At 38.3% G+C, this 12,833-nt stretch overlaps 1 protein-coding gene across 3 annotated transcripts in view; it reads right to left on the reverse strand.

The window, feature by feature from the left end:
• PKD2L2 (polycystin 2 like 2, transient receptor potential cation channel) overlaps nucleotides 1-12,833 on the reverse strand; it is a 39,750-nt gene continuing 26,917 nt past the window's right edge. For all 3 annotated transcript variants that reach the window (XM_073010672.1, XM_073010673.1, XM_008014599.3), the window contains 4 exons: nucleotides 11,843-11,907; nucleotides 11,016-11,070; nucleotides 988-1,100; nucleotides 1-582 (listed from right to left, as the gene is read on the reverse strand). In XM_073010672.1, coding sequence (XP_072866773.1) covers nucleotides 492-582; nucleotides 988-1,100; nucleotides 11,016-11,070; nucleotides 11,843-11,907 — 324 coding nt within the window. In that variant the 3' untranslated portion in view covers nucleotides 1-491. The remainder of the gene's footprint in view (nucleotides 583-987; nucleotides 1,101-11,015; nucleotides 11,071-11,842; nucleotides 11,908-12,833) is intronic.

Genomic DNA, 12,833 nt, shown 5'->3' on the forward strand with positions numbered 1-12,833 from the left:
TTGTACAGTGAGTCCCTGTCAGAGGCACTTAATTCTGACCCTGAGGATAGTTTGATAGATTGGTTAGTACTTTTTAAAGTGTGTCTGAAACGCGTACAAGTTTATGAAGTAATACATGAATAAGAAATGCTCAGTGGGCCGGGCGCGGTGGCTCAAGCCTGTAATCCCAGCACTTTGGGAGGCCGAGACGGGCGGATCACGAGGTCAGGAGATCGAGACCATCCTGGCTAACACGGTGAAACCCCATCTCTACTAAAAAATACAAAAAACTAGCCGGGCGAGGTGGCGGGTGCCTGTAGTCCTAGCTACTCGGGAGACTGAGGCAGGAGAATGGCATGAACCCGGGAGGCGGAGCTTGCAGTGAGCCAAGATCTGGCCATTGCACTCCAGTCTGGGTGACAGAGCAAGACCCTGTCTCAAAAAAAAAAAAAAAAAAAGAAAGAAATGCTCAGTGATTGCATCACAGATTCTTACCTCCACTTTTCTCAATACTATAGAGCTGAAACCTTTCTCATCACTTGATTTAGCTTCAAATTGATGTAGTGTAATTCCTTCTCCAGCTCCACAGCATATAAAAAGAGTCTAGAAAATTTAGAAGGAAGTAGAGAATGAGTCAGTAATACACTTTTATGTATAGACAGCAAGTTACTAGTTTGAAATGCTTTGGGAAGGTAGTATTGTAAGCTCCTAAAACGTGCTTCTTGTGGCCAGTAATAGATCTAATATTCCAAAGCTGTGTGGAGAACAGTATCTGCTATGCAAATCAAATATAAATGGCAGTTTCTGTTATTTAGAGATATGGGGATGTAATCAAAAGCTTCTCACCTTTTAAGCAAATGGAGTCATATGCAACTTTAAAATTGGATAGAAAATAAAGGCATCCCGATAGAATGAGGTTTTAGGTTCAGGAAAATAATGTGTTTAACTCATGTCCTTAATGCCCATGTCATGATATCCCATAATACTCTGGTTAGAACATAAGCTTACTCTCGAAATTCTTCTTGAGTGACAGGCTGGTAGTCATCTTGAATTTCTGTGGAATAATACTTTTTCTCAAGCCTCTCTTTCCATTTTTTCATCTGCTCTGACTTTTGAATCTCCTGTCAGGGTAGAGGACAAGTAAAGGCTGCAATCTTTAGTTCTCTATTTCAAGTTTTTGGCACACAAGCATTACAGGGTTGAGGGATCTTAAGCTGTTCTCCTCTCCAGCCCTCAGATTTTCAGCCCTGCTGGCTTTTTGTCCTGCCTGGGTGTGCATCAGCGAAGTCACTTCAGAGGACTTGATTGGTGTAATTGCTGTCTAGCATAGTTAGGGAAGCTTTGTAAACAAATTATAAATTACTTGCATTTCACTGCCTTTTCCCTTTAGCATCTCCATCTGAATTATTTTCTCTTTCTTTTGGTCAAAGGTAAGATGTTCTTTCCATACCTCTGTTCTTCATTGTAGGAAATGTACTAGTAATTAGATTCAAAGTGTATCTGTGGGTATATTTGGCCTTTCCAGCAGCTTTTCAGCCAGATGACTTCAAAACCCCCTCTTTGTAGTTACTGCATTGGTTAGTCAATGTGTGTACTCCAATCTGTCCACGTATCCAAAAACAAGCCGTTTGTACCACCAAAAATTGTGTTGCTGAACCTTTCTGTGCACTGTTCTCACTACCACCCACTTTCCTTAGGGTGTCCAAATACCCTTTTCCCAGCTACAGATAAAAAGGGCCTGTGTGTTGTGGAAAATAACCATAGCACTAGAAAAAGGTGAAGAAAGAGGAGACAGTGCACCCAGATGTGATTCAAAACCTTCTCAGTAAATTGGTATGATACTTCCCTGCACCAGCAATAATGCCAGGTAGCAAAGTGGATCCCTTTATAGGGGTTCTGATTACCTTCCTCAGAGAGGTTGGTGATGCCTAGTGCCATACACTCTGTGGTTGCTTCATAAGTGTGTACTCTTCTGGTCAGAGAAACTGTCTTAGACAGTGCCTTTCTTTAAACCAACATATTCTTTTTTTTTTTTTTTTTGAGACAGTCTCACTCTGTCGCCCAGGCTGGAGTGCAGTGGCATGATCTCAGTTCACTGCAGCCTCTCACTCTGTCACCCAGGCTGGAGTGCAGTGGCTCAATCTTAGCATTCAGAGTGGAAGTTGAATGCTAACCACCCCTTCTGGGTTCAAAGGATTCTCCTTCCTCAGCCTCCCGAGTAGCTGGGATTACAGGTGTGTACCACCACATCTGGCTAATTTTTGTATTCTTTTTAGTAGAGACGAGTTTCGCCATGTTGGCCAGGCTGGTCTTGAACTCCCAGCCTCAAGTGATCTGCCCGCCTTGGCCTTCCAACGTGCTGGGATTACAGGTGTGAACCACTGCACCCAGCCTTAAATGAACATATTCGAAGCAGGAAAGGATGGCTTTCAATCCTAGTTTTGTTTTGGACGCATTACAGCACCCATGGTTTGGCTCATTCACTAATACTTTTAATGTGCTAAAAAGTGGTAGTCCCTGAAACCATTTCTAAATGACCAGGCCAGTTATAAAGTGGATGTGTTAGTAATAAAGGTAGAATAGCATAGTAAACTTATTTTTAAAACCCATCTCAGCCATCACTCTTTTTGTGAAGGCTTCCTTGACATTCAGAGGGAAGTGGTACCTTTCCTCATAAGCTGAGCACCAACTCTTCGGTGACCCTTGCTCCAAGCTCCTATGTCCTGGTCACCCTACCTCCTTCCCTTGTGGTAACTGCCTCCTGCAGTTGGTTGTCTGAATGATCTTCATGTTCATATTGGCCCTTATACTTCTATAATATCTCAGAAGCAAATTCTGTATACTAAACTCCCTCTTTTTGAACTACCTAATGTGATTTCTGTTTTTCTGACAACTCTTAACTGATGAATAATTGGTAGCGGGAGAGACCCAAAGAAACAGACCCTCATAGATAGCATGCTTCCACCAAGGGCACAACAGTTGACTTAAACTGAATTTGAGACTGCCACTTGACCATTTTGGATTCCTCATGCTTACAGAACCAGCAGGGAAAGAAGTGGTTATTTATGTATTGAAGTGATTGATTCGAATTACCAAGGGAAAATTGGATTACTGCTACAAACTAGCACAGTGTGGACTGTGCCCAAGGGATTCTCTGGGGTGCCTCTTAATACTTCCATGTCCAAAAGTAAAAGGTAATGGGAAACCACAGCATTCCGTTAAAGGCAGGACCACTGAGAGTTCGGATTCTAAGGTTAATCCTAAAGCAGCTAGCTGAGCTCTTGGCTGTAGGCAAAGGGAATGATATGGAATGGGTAGGAGAAGGAAGTTATAAATACTACCTATAGCCCTGTAATCTGTTACAGAAACAGAATGTAGTCCCTATTCCTGTTTCCTCCTCTGCTTGTTATGTATATATTTTCTTTCTCCTTTATCTAAGGAATACTGGTGGTGGCTAACTAGTTTAAATATTAGTTTGCAAAATATTCTTAAGGAATTGTGATTCAACTAGAAGAGGTCATAAAACACGCACAGATGGATACAATTACTGTTGGGACTTTGCGTCTCCCTTTTTAGGGAGAGAGAAGGTAAAAGTACCTTCATTTGTATAAAAGATAGTTTGATCTGACTGGATAGAAGCTTGGAATCGTCATTTTATGGAAGTGCATATGTGTATGCCACAAGAGTGGAATGGACCAACTGTTCAGCTCAAAATTTACCCTCTTGTACACTGTGATGTTGGGTTTTAGGCTTTGTAAATTTCATTCCCTAAACTCTTAATAGCTGGATTCCTGTTAGAATAAATATAGAATAAATATTCTGCCAGTATTTGCAGGATATTGTGGAGAAAGGTGGTTCTTTTTTTTGTTGTTTGTTTTGTTTTTTGTTCTGTTTCTATTGGCATTGCTTATGCAATGGTAGTTATCTCCAGCAGCAGTGGCTCCAGTTGTAGCATCTAGCTGCTTTTGGCATACTCAGAAGCAGCCTCATCACACCCACTCAAGAAGTACAGATTGAGTATCCCTAATCAAAAATCTGAAGTGTTCAAAATCCAAAACTGTAGCACCTCCATGACTCTCAAAGGAAATGCTCACTGGAGCATTTTGGATTTCAGATTTTTGAATTAGGAATACAGGCATATAATGCAGATATTCCAACATCCAAAAAAAATCTGAACTCTAAAACACTTCTGGGTCCCAAGCATTTTGGATAAAGAATACTCAACCTTTATCAGCAGCAGCAGTGAGGTACCTTCTCATCACAGGACTGAGCAACAGCTCCACAAGCCCCTTCTCTAAGATAGTAGGTTCTAGTAACACCACCTTTTGTGGTCTTAGCCCTAGGAATGGTAACCTTTTCCTGCAGTCATTATTTATGAGTTGCCTCAGTGTTGTCATTTCACTTTTTTCTGTCTTACTATCTGTGTAGTAACCAATTCACTGTAGTATATTTTCTCTTATTTGAAATACATATTGTGGTTTCTTCCTGAGTGGGCTCTGACTGATAGATGTAGTACGTTTTCTCATTTGGTCAGGTGTATTTTTGTGTCTTTTTTTTTTTTTTTTTTCTGAGACAGAGTTTCACTCTTGTTGCCCAGGCTGGAGTGCAATGGCATGATCTTGGCTCACTGCAATCTCTACCTCTCAGGTTCAAGCAATTCTCCTGCCTCAGCCTCCCAAGTAGCTGGGATTACAGGTGCACACCACCAGGCCCGGCTAATTTTGTATTTTTAGTAGAGATGGGTTTCACCGTGGTCACCAAATTGCTGACCTCAAGTGGTCCACCTGCCTCAAGTCTCCCAAAGTGCTGGGATTACAGGTGTGAACCACCATGCCCGGCTGTATTTTTGTGTCTTTAAGGAATATTTAAAGTTTTATCTTGGTTTTGAACATTTCGTTAATTTCTGGGCATTTTCTACTTTGTTGCTGTTACAAATAAGGTCTTCTATTTTAATTTTTAACAAACCAATTGATATTTGCATATATGATGTTTATATAAGTTATTTTTCCTACCATTTTACCTAATTATCTTTTTTTTTGTAATTTTTCAGATCATCGTATACCTAGAAAATTGAAGAGAATCATAAGTAAAGGCAGTTTTACTTTTTTCAATTAGAAATACTTCTAATGTAGTTCTCTTATCTAATTGTTTTGACTTTACCCCTCTGATACATCACTATCTTGTCCCTGACATGTTCAGTGTTTTCCTATTAAGGTGAAGAGGATAAGATCAATGTTTTTATCATATTAAGGAAGTATCGTTGATTTTTATTTTTCCCCTCAAGATTGGGTGTTGAAACTTACAAAATACCCAGCATTTGTGAAAAATGATCATGCAGTTTTCCTTTTTTAATGCAATGAATTATGTTAATTAGTTGATTACCCAATTTTGAGCCATCTTTTCATGCCTAAAATAAATACTGTCTGAATCTTGATTATTGTTGCTGTTAGATTCTATCTGCTAATATTTAGGATTTTTGCTTCAAGATTTATACATGAGATTTTCTGTTTTTGGCACAATATATAGTAGTTTCATAAACATAATTTGGGAGTTTCTCTTTTCTCTTTGCCAGGGCAAAGAGGAATGGCTTAAATAGCTTGAAACTGTTTGCTCCTTAAAATCTTGTAGAATTTCTTTGTGAAGACCATCTGATTTTGGAGACAGCTCTTTGATGACTTCATTTCTTCTACAGAATGGATTTGTTTAGGCTTTTTATCTTCTGGGCTCAGTTCTGATAAATTTTATTTGCATAGAAATATTACCCATTTCATTCAGTTTTTCAAATGTTATTTTCATAGAATTACACAAAGTCTCTTAGTGAGATCTTTTCATTCCTTCTGTTTCTTATTTCCCCCATTGTAATTTCTTACTTTGCATGTTTATGCTTTCTCTCCTTTATTCCACTAGTTACCTAATGATTTCTTTTCACTGATGTTTGCAAGGAACTAGCCTTTTGATTTATTTATACTACTTTTGTTTATAACTCATTAATTCTACTTTAATAGTTTTTTTCTTGGTATTTATCTTTTTTTGAAAATTAATGCTAACATTCACTTCTTTACATTCTTTTATTTTTATTGATAAATTTAAGACTTAATTTTCTTCTGGGTATTTTTTTACTTTATCTCAGATTCTGCTACATGGGGTTTTTATTATTTTGTTTTCTTGGAATTCTATGATTTCATTTTTTTTTTTTTTTTTTTTAAGACCGAGTCTCTGTCGCCCAGGCTGGAGTGCACTGGCGTGATCTCGGCTCACTGCAACCTCCGCCTCCCAGTGTTCAAGTGATTATCCTGCCTCAGCCTCCTGAGTAGCTGGGATTATAAGCATGCGCCGCCACACCCGGCTAATTTTGGTATTTTTAGTAGAGACGGGGGTTTCACCATGTTGGTCAGGCTGGTCTCGAACTCCTGACCTCGTGATCCACCCACCTTGGCCTCCCAAAATGCTAGGATTACAGGCATGAACCCCCACGCCCGACCTGTATTTCTTCTTTGACTCGAGTCATTTAATAGAGAGTTTTGATATTTTTTAGTCAAAGAATTTTTTCATTTTCTGATTTTGTTACATATTTTTATTATGTTGTTTTTAGAGAATTTTTTTCTGCATTAGCTTTTGGAATGTGTTGAGGCTTTCTTTGTGGCCCAGTAGATTAGCAATTTTTATGAATGAGAGTACAGAACTTAATATACAACTGTAAGATCATCTTATTTATTAATATGTTTTGGGTTTTTTAATGCATTTATTTTTCTTGATCTGTTCTTTGTTTTTTTGTGTGTTCCTATTTCTCCTTTTTAAAATCCAGTAATCTTTATGAAAGTGGATACTCTGTTGTTTGGTGCATAGATATTCGTAACTGATAAAATTAATCTTAGCTTCATACAGTCATGTAGACTTTAGGTCATTTGGAGCTTTTTGTCTAGAATCCTTTGATTTATATTCAGTTGTGTCCCCTGTTATCTTTTGTTTGCCTTTTAGGTCTTTGATCATGCTTTTATATTTAACATTTTGGAATCTCTTTAAGTATATATTTTAGGATATGGCATAGAACTGGGTTTGTTTTGTAATTCAAACCCCATCTGTCCTGTAGTAGAATCCTTAGAAAGGTGATAGTATTCCCTGAGTTCTTGCATGTTTGAGCCTTTATATTTGAAGCATAGCTTTGCTGGATGAAAATATTTTTCTTTTTAAGTAAATTAAGTTTATTTGCATGTATTTATGTTAGATATATCTGGTTGCAGTTATACTGTCTTATACTGTCTTGTATTTATATTTTAAGTCTTTTACTATGTGATCTGTTTTTGTTTTGTTTTGTTTTGGTAATTTTGCCCTATAGAAATATGTGTATTTTTGTTCTATTGGTTTGTCTTCATATATCTTTTTTTTTTTTTTTTGAGATGGAGTTTTGCTCTTGTCACCCAAGCTGGAGTGCAATGGCCCAATCTCGGCTCACTGCAACCTCCGCCTCCCAGGTTCAAGCAATTCTCCTGCCTCAGCCTCCCAAGTAGCTGGTATTACAGGTACGTGCCACCACGCCCGGCTAATTTTTAATTTTTAGTAGAGATGGGGTTTCTCCATGTTGGTCAGGCTGGTCTTGAACTCCCGACCTCAGGTGATCCACCTTAGCCTCCCAAAGTGCTGGAATTACAGGCGTAAGCCACCGCACCCGGCCATCTTTGTGTATCTTTTTATATGCCCTTAGTCCTCCCTTTCTTGCTTTGTTTCCCTCCTGTGATCAACAAGCAAATTAACTTACAAGCAAATTAACTTGTAAATTTTTCTTCATCTTCCTCTCCTCTGCTACCCAATTATATTCAATAATGTTATTTTTCATTGTATATGAGAGATGATGTCTTTTTAAGACATACCATTATTTCATGTACCACTTAGGTAAAAAATGTCAATTAAACTATGACCATTAACTATAAAACACATTCTGATTTCACAGATGTTAAAATGTGAAAAAACAAAAGTGGTTTAAAATCAATAAAATAGGGCTGGGCACAGTTGCTCATGCCTGTAATCCCAGCACTTTCAGAGGCCAAGGCGGGAGGATCGCTCAAGGCCAGAAGTTCAAGGCCAGCCTGGGCAACACGGTGAGATGCCATCACTATATAATTTAAAGAAAGAAAGAAAGAAGCCTGGGCCCAGTGGCTCACAGCTGTAATCCCAAGACTTTGGAAGGCCAGGGCGGATGGATCACTTGAGCCTGGAAGCTCAAGACCAGCCTGGGTAGCATGGTGAAACCCCATCTGTACAAAAACCACAAAAAGTAGCTGGGTATGATGGCACATGCCTGTAGTCCCAGCTACTTGGGAAGCTGAGGTGGGAGGATCACCTCAGCCCAGGGAGGTCGAGGCTGCAGTGAGCTGTGATCATGCCACTGCACTCGAGGCTGGGCAACAGAGCTAACCTTGTCTCAAAACAAATTTTTTTTTAATCAATAAAAGTCTTATTATTTACCATTGTACACTTATGCTAATGTTTCTTTTTCTTTATGCTAATGTTTCTTACTGGTTTATTCTAAATGACATTCTTTAACTTTTTAAAAAAAAGTTTACTTTTGTACTTTTTGTAGAGACAAGGTTTCACCATGTTGCCTGGGCTGGTCTCAAACTCCTGGGCTCAAGTGATCCTCCCAAAGTGCTGGGATTACAGGTGTGAGCAACCTCACCTAGTCTCTCCAATCATCTCTTGGTTGGCTGATGCTCATCCTCTAGTAGAATCCTTGGAAAGACGATAGTATTTCCTGACTTCAGGCATGTTTGAGCCTTTATATTTGAAGCACAGCTTTGCTGAATTTAAAATTCCTTGATTTACATTTTCTTTCCTTGAATATATTATAGGTGTTCTTTTGTTGATTTATGGTGTTGAATGTTGTTATGCTAACCTGATTTTCTTTAAGTAAACCCAAATTTTACTTGGATAAGCCTCTTATTGACCATTCTAGGTAAAGTTTCCCCATACACAGTGTGTCTTTCAATTCACGTCACCTTCTATTTCAGGAATGGTCTACCTCCGCCTTGCAAAGTGCTGGGATTACAGGCATGAGCCACCACACCTGGCCTGATTTTTTTAAAAGAATATCAAAATTAGGCCGGGCAGGAGGTAAGGAGTTCGAGACCAGCCTGGCCAACATGGTGAAACCCGGTCTCTACTAAAAATACAAAAAGTATCTGGGTGTGGTCTCAAAAAAAAAACAAAACACAAATATCAAATTTAGATAAAAGTTATAAGAACAATACAAATATTTTTTCCTTCTGAAGTATTTGAAAGCCACCAACATGAAGACTCCATCATCCCTGAATACTTCAGTCTGCATTTCCTCCATACAAGGACATTCTCTTTTATAATTATAATATAACCATCAGAATCAAAAAATTAATATTCGTAGATATGTCTATGAATCCATAGATATGTCTGTGTTTCCCTTTCAAGTTTATCAGTTATCCCAATGATGCCTTTATAGGAAAAGTATCCAGTCCAGGATTATGCATTGTATTTACTTGACATATCATTTTAATCTCATTTAATCTGGAATAGTTCCTCAGCTTTACCTTGACTTCATGATTGACACTTTGAAGAACAGGCCAGTTATTTTGTAGAATGTCCCTCAATTTAAATTTTGTCATGATTTAGGTTAAGATTATATGTCTTTGACAAGGATGTCACAGAAAGGATGCTAATTCGCATGGCCTCCTATCAGGCAGCATATAATTTCCATTTGTTTCAGTGTTGATAGTGGTCACTGACTTGATTAAGGTGCTGTCAGACTTCTCCACCCTAACATTACTGCTTTTCTTTTTGTAATGAGTATTTGGTGGAGAGGCCTGTAAATGTCTCATTCATGGAATCCTTTTATTCAATGGGCTATGAACCATTATTCATCATAGTGCTTAAATATTGTCACATTTGGCCAGCTTGAGCCCCTTAAACTGATTCTTTTAACAGATTCTCTATCATTCTTTGAGCAGTTTTACTTTATGCCTCAATAAGCTATTCCAGACTCATCTTGTATAGTTGTCCTTCGGTATACATGGGGGATTGGTTCCAGGACCCCCTAGTACACCAAAATCTGCATATACTCAAGTCTCATAGTTGGCCCTGCAGAACCCACATACCCTCCCTAGCCTGCAAATACTGAATTTTTGATCCAGGTAAAAAGATTACACATTTAAGTGGACGTGTGCAGTTCAAACCTGTGTTGTTCAAGAGTCAGCTGTACTTTCCAGCCCTGGAATTAGCAAGACCTCCAAGGAGCCCCAGTTCCTTTTAGAGGAGAATGCTATTTGGAAACCAAGATCTGGGTACTAGTTGTGCTCATTGCTAGTAGGGTGTCGCTTCTAGCCCTCATAGTGGATTGGACAGAGCTAGAAAATACGTGTGTGTACACAGTAGATCTAGATTCCAATCCAGTACCACAAAGTTCACCTTCAGCCTTTCCATTTTTATAATTCCTTTATCCGAAAATGAGAAACTTCAACATTTATTTGCTTGCTTATTACAGTCTCCTGACCCTGCTGTCTTCTTTCTGAGCATTTGGGGGGAGAGGTGGTGACCAGAAGTAGAGCAATGGTTCACTTTTTTTTTTTTTAAGTGGTAGTGGTAATAGTATATTTAAGGAACATAGGTGTTCCTTAAATTCTGCTATTGTCAGATACATGTTACATATTACAATTTTTGAAATACAAAAGTGTTAAAGTAATTCATCACATTAGTGATTACAAGAGAAAAGTTACCCAAATCATCTCCACAAAGTGTACTCACTATGAATACCCAGTGTGATATTCACACAGTGAGTGTACTCCTGTAGGGTTAGGTATCTGGCTGAGAGTACAGGTAGGAGAGAGGAAGCATCTGAAATCCAAATGGTTTGTCCTAAACGTGAAAGGATCTAGATCTGGGAGATTTATTTGGAGATGATAGTTACTGTTCTGAAAAACAGCAAATCATTTCAATTCTTAACCAGAGCATTTTTACAAGCATATTTCTAATACAGCTACCACTTGTGTTTATGAAAAAAATTAAAATCTTACATTTTCGTCAAAGCCTTCTCTTCTGGCTTGTTCAGCCAAATCTCCGCTGCCTTTGCTACTGAAAACATAAAATAAAAATCAGAGGCAAATGACAATAAAAAAGGAAATGCCACCATAACGTACAATCAGATCTGTAGTAAGGATCTGAATAATATTTATTTCAGATAATGCTAATTATTTGGAAAATGTGATCATTAACAAGTTCTTCAGAGTATCATATGCCATTAACTGAAAAAAATGTTTATGTTCCACTGCCAGAGTTCTGGGTTTGGGAATTATTTTGACACCAAAGTCATTTAATAAATGTAAGTGTAAATATAGTGTAAGTGTAAGTATTATTCATAAGTATTGTGTGTAAATGTTTTTATAGCCAAGTAAATGCATTTAATTTAGACTAAAATGATTTCCTACCTTTTTAGAGGGACTTTATTGTCCCCTCCAGCTTTCTCTTACAGCTTTTTCTCAGTAGAATGGCAGGCATTATATTAATTTTAAATTAGCTAAAATTTCTGGTGTCCTCAGAAATTAGGAGGCAGTCCTGGGTGTACTGACTGTGTATTTAGAATCGCCACATAGGTTGTTGGTGGTTTTGCAATTAAAACCTTACTCATGGCCAGGCATGGTGGCTCACGCCTGTAATCCCAACACTTTGGGAGGCCCCGGTGGGTGGATCACCTGAGGTCAGGAGTTTGAGACCAGTCTGACCAACATGGGGAAACCCTGTCTCTATTAAAAACAAAACAAAACAAAAAAACAACCTTATAAGGTTCTCCGGTAATGTAGAACTTTAAAATGGTAAGTTAAACATTTGAGAAAAGTCATCTTACGTTTTCTTGTCTTCATCTTTTCGAGCTTTCTTCAGTCTGAATTTCTCGAGAACATTTTTGTAACTCTGGGCATAATTTAAAATAGTTTGAAAATTCATCAAAATATATCCTTTATTATTAATGTTTTATCAAAGTAAAATAAATATGTAATGCTTGTCCCTCTGGATTGCTACCCTAAAGGATTGTGGAGGTAAATACTATGATTATCCTTCTTTCACGTGAACTCATTGCTACATATGGTTTACGCCTGCTGGTGAAAACACAAAAGGGGTTCTTCAGTTGGGGGCATTACTCTGGAACTTGGAAAAAGCAAAAATCTTTAAAAAGCGTTAACATGTATTGCGTTAAGGATGTTAACACTTCTAATGAATATAACCAACATCATATTCAAGTGATAAAAGATGGGGGAAAAAAGCAAACTAATTGGGGGATAGCTTAACAGTTTTTTTGGTTTGTTTTATAGATTAGTTCTTGGGCAAAGTTTGTAAACCCCACTAACCCCACAGCTACTAGGTAGGACCTCTTCTCTGTGAAATGCTATGCTTTAGAAACATGGGATATGCAGAGATGGCCAGACTGGCAGGGGAGATGTGACTGATACACATATAACTCTGCTACAGCTCAAACTGAGGTAGATATTGAGAGGAGGACAGGACAGATTCCACTTTTTGAAGAAGAATAGAGTGATAGCAAGAGAGAAGAGCTGTAGGAATATTTCAGGGGTCAGAGAATGATTTGAGCAGAGGCTCAGAGGAGAGAGTGAGAACAAGCATGGTATAAAGCACAGTGCTCAGAACAGATGAGCCGGGACATACAGTGTTGTAAATAGAGGCAGAAAGGTAGAAACTATAGTAAAATTATAGTTAATGAAGATAGGTTGGGACTGTGAGACTTGAGGATTTGGAATGTTTGGGTAAGGAATTCGGACTTGACAGGCCTAGGGAAACTGATAACCACATCTGGACTGGCACAGGGAAGAGGCTACAATAGT

The sequence above is a fragment of the Chlorocebus sabaeus genome, chromosome 23, assembly GCF_047675955.1.
Source record: "Chlorocebus sabaeus isolate Y175 chromosome 23, mChlSab1.0.hap1, whole genome shotgun sequence".
NCBI classification, from domain to species: Eukaryota; Metazoa; Chordata; class Mammalia; order Primates; family Cercopithecidae; genus Chlorocebus; species Chlorocebus sabaeus.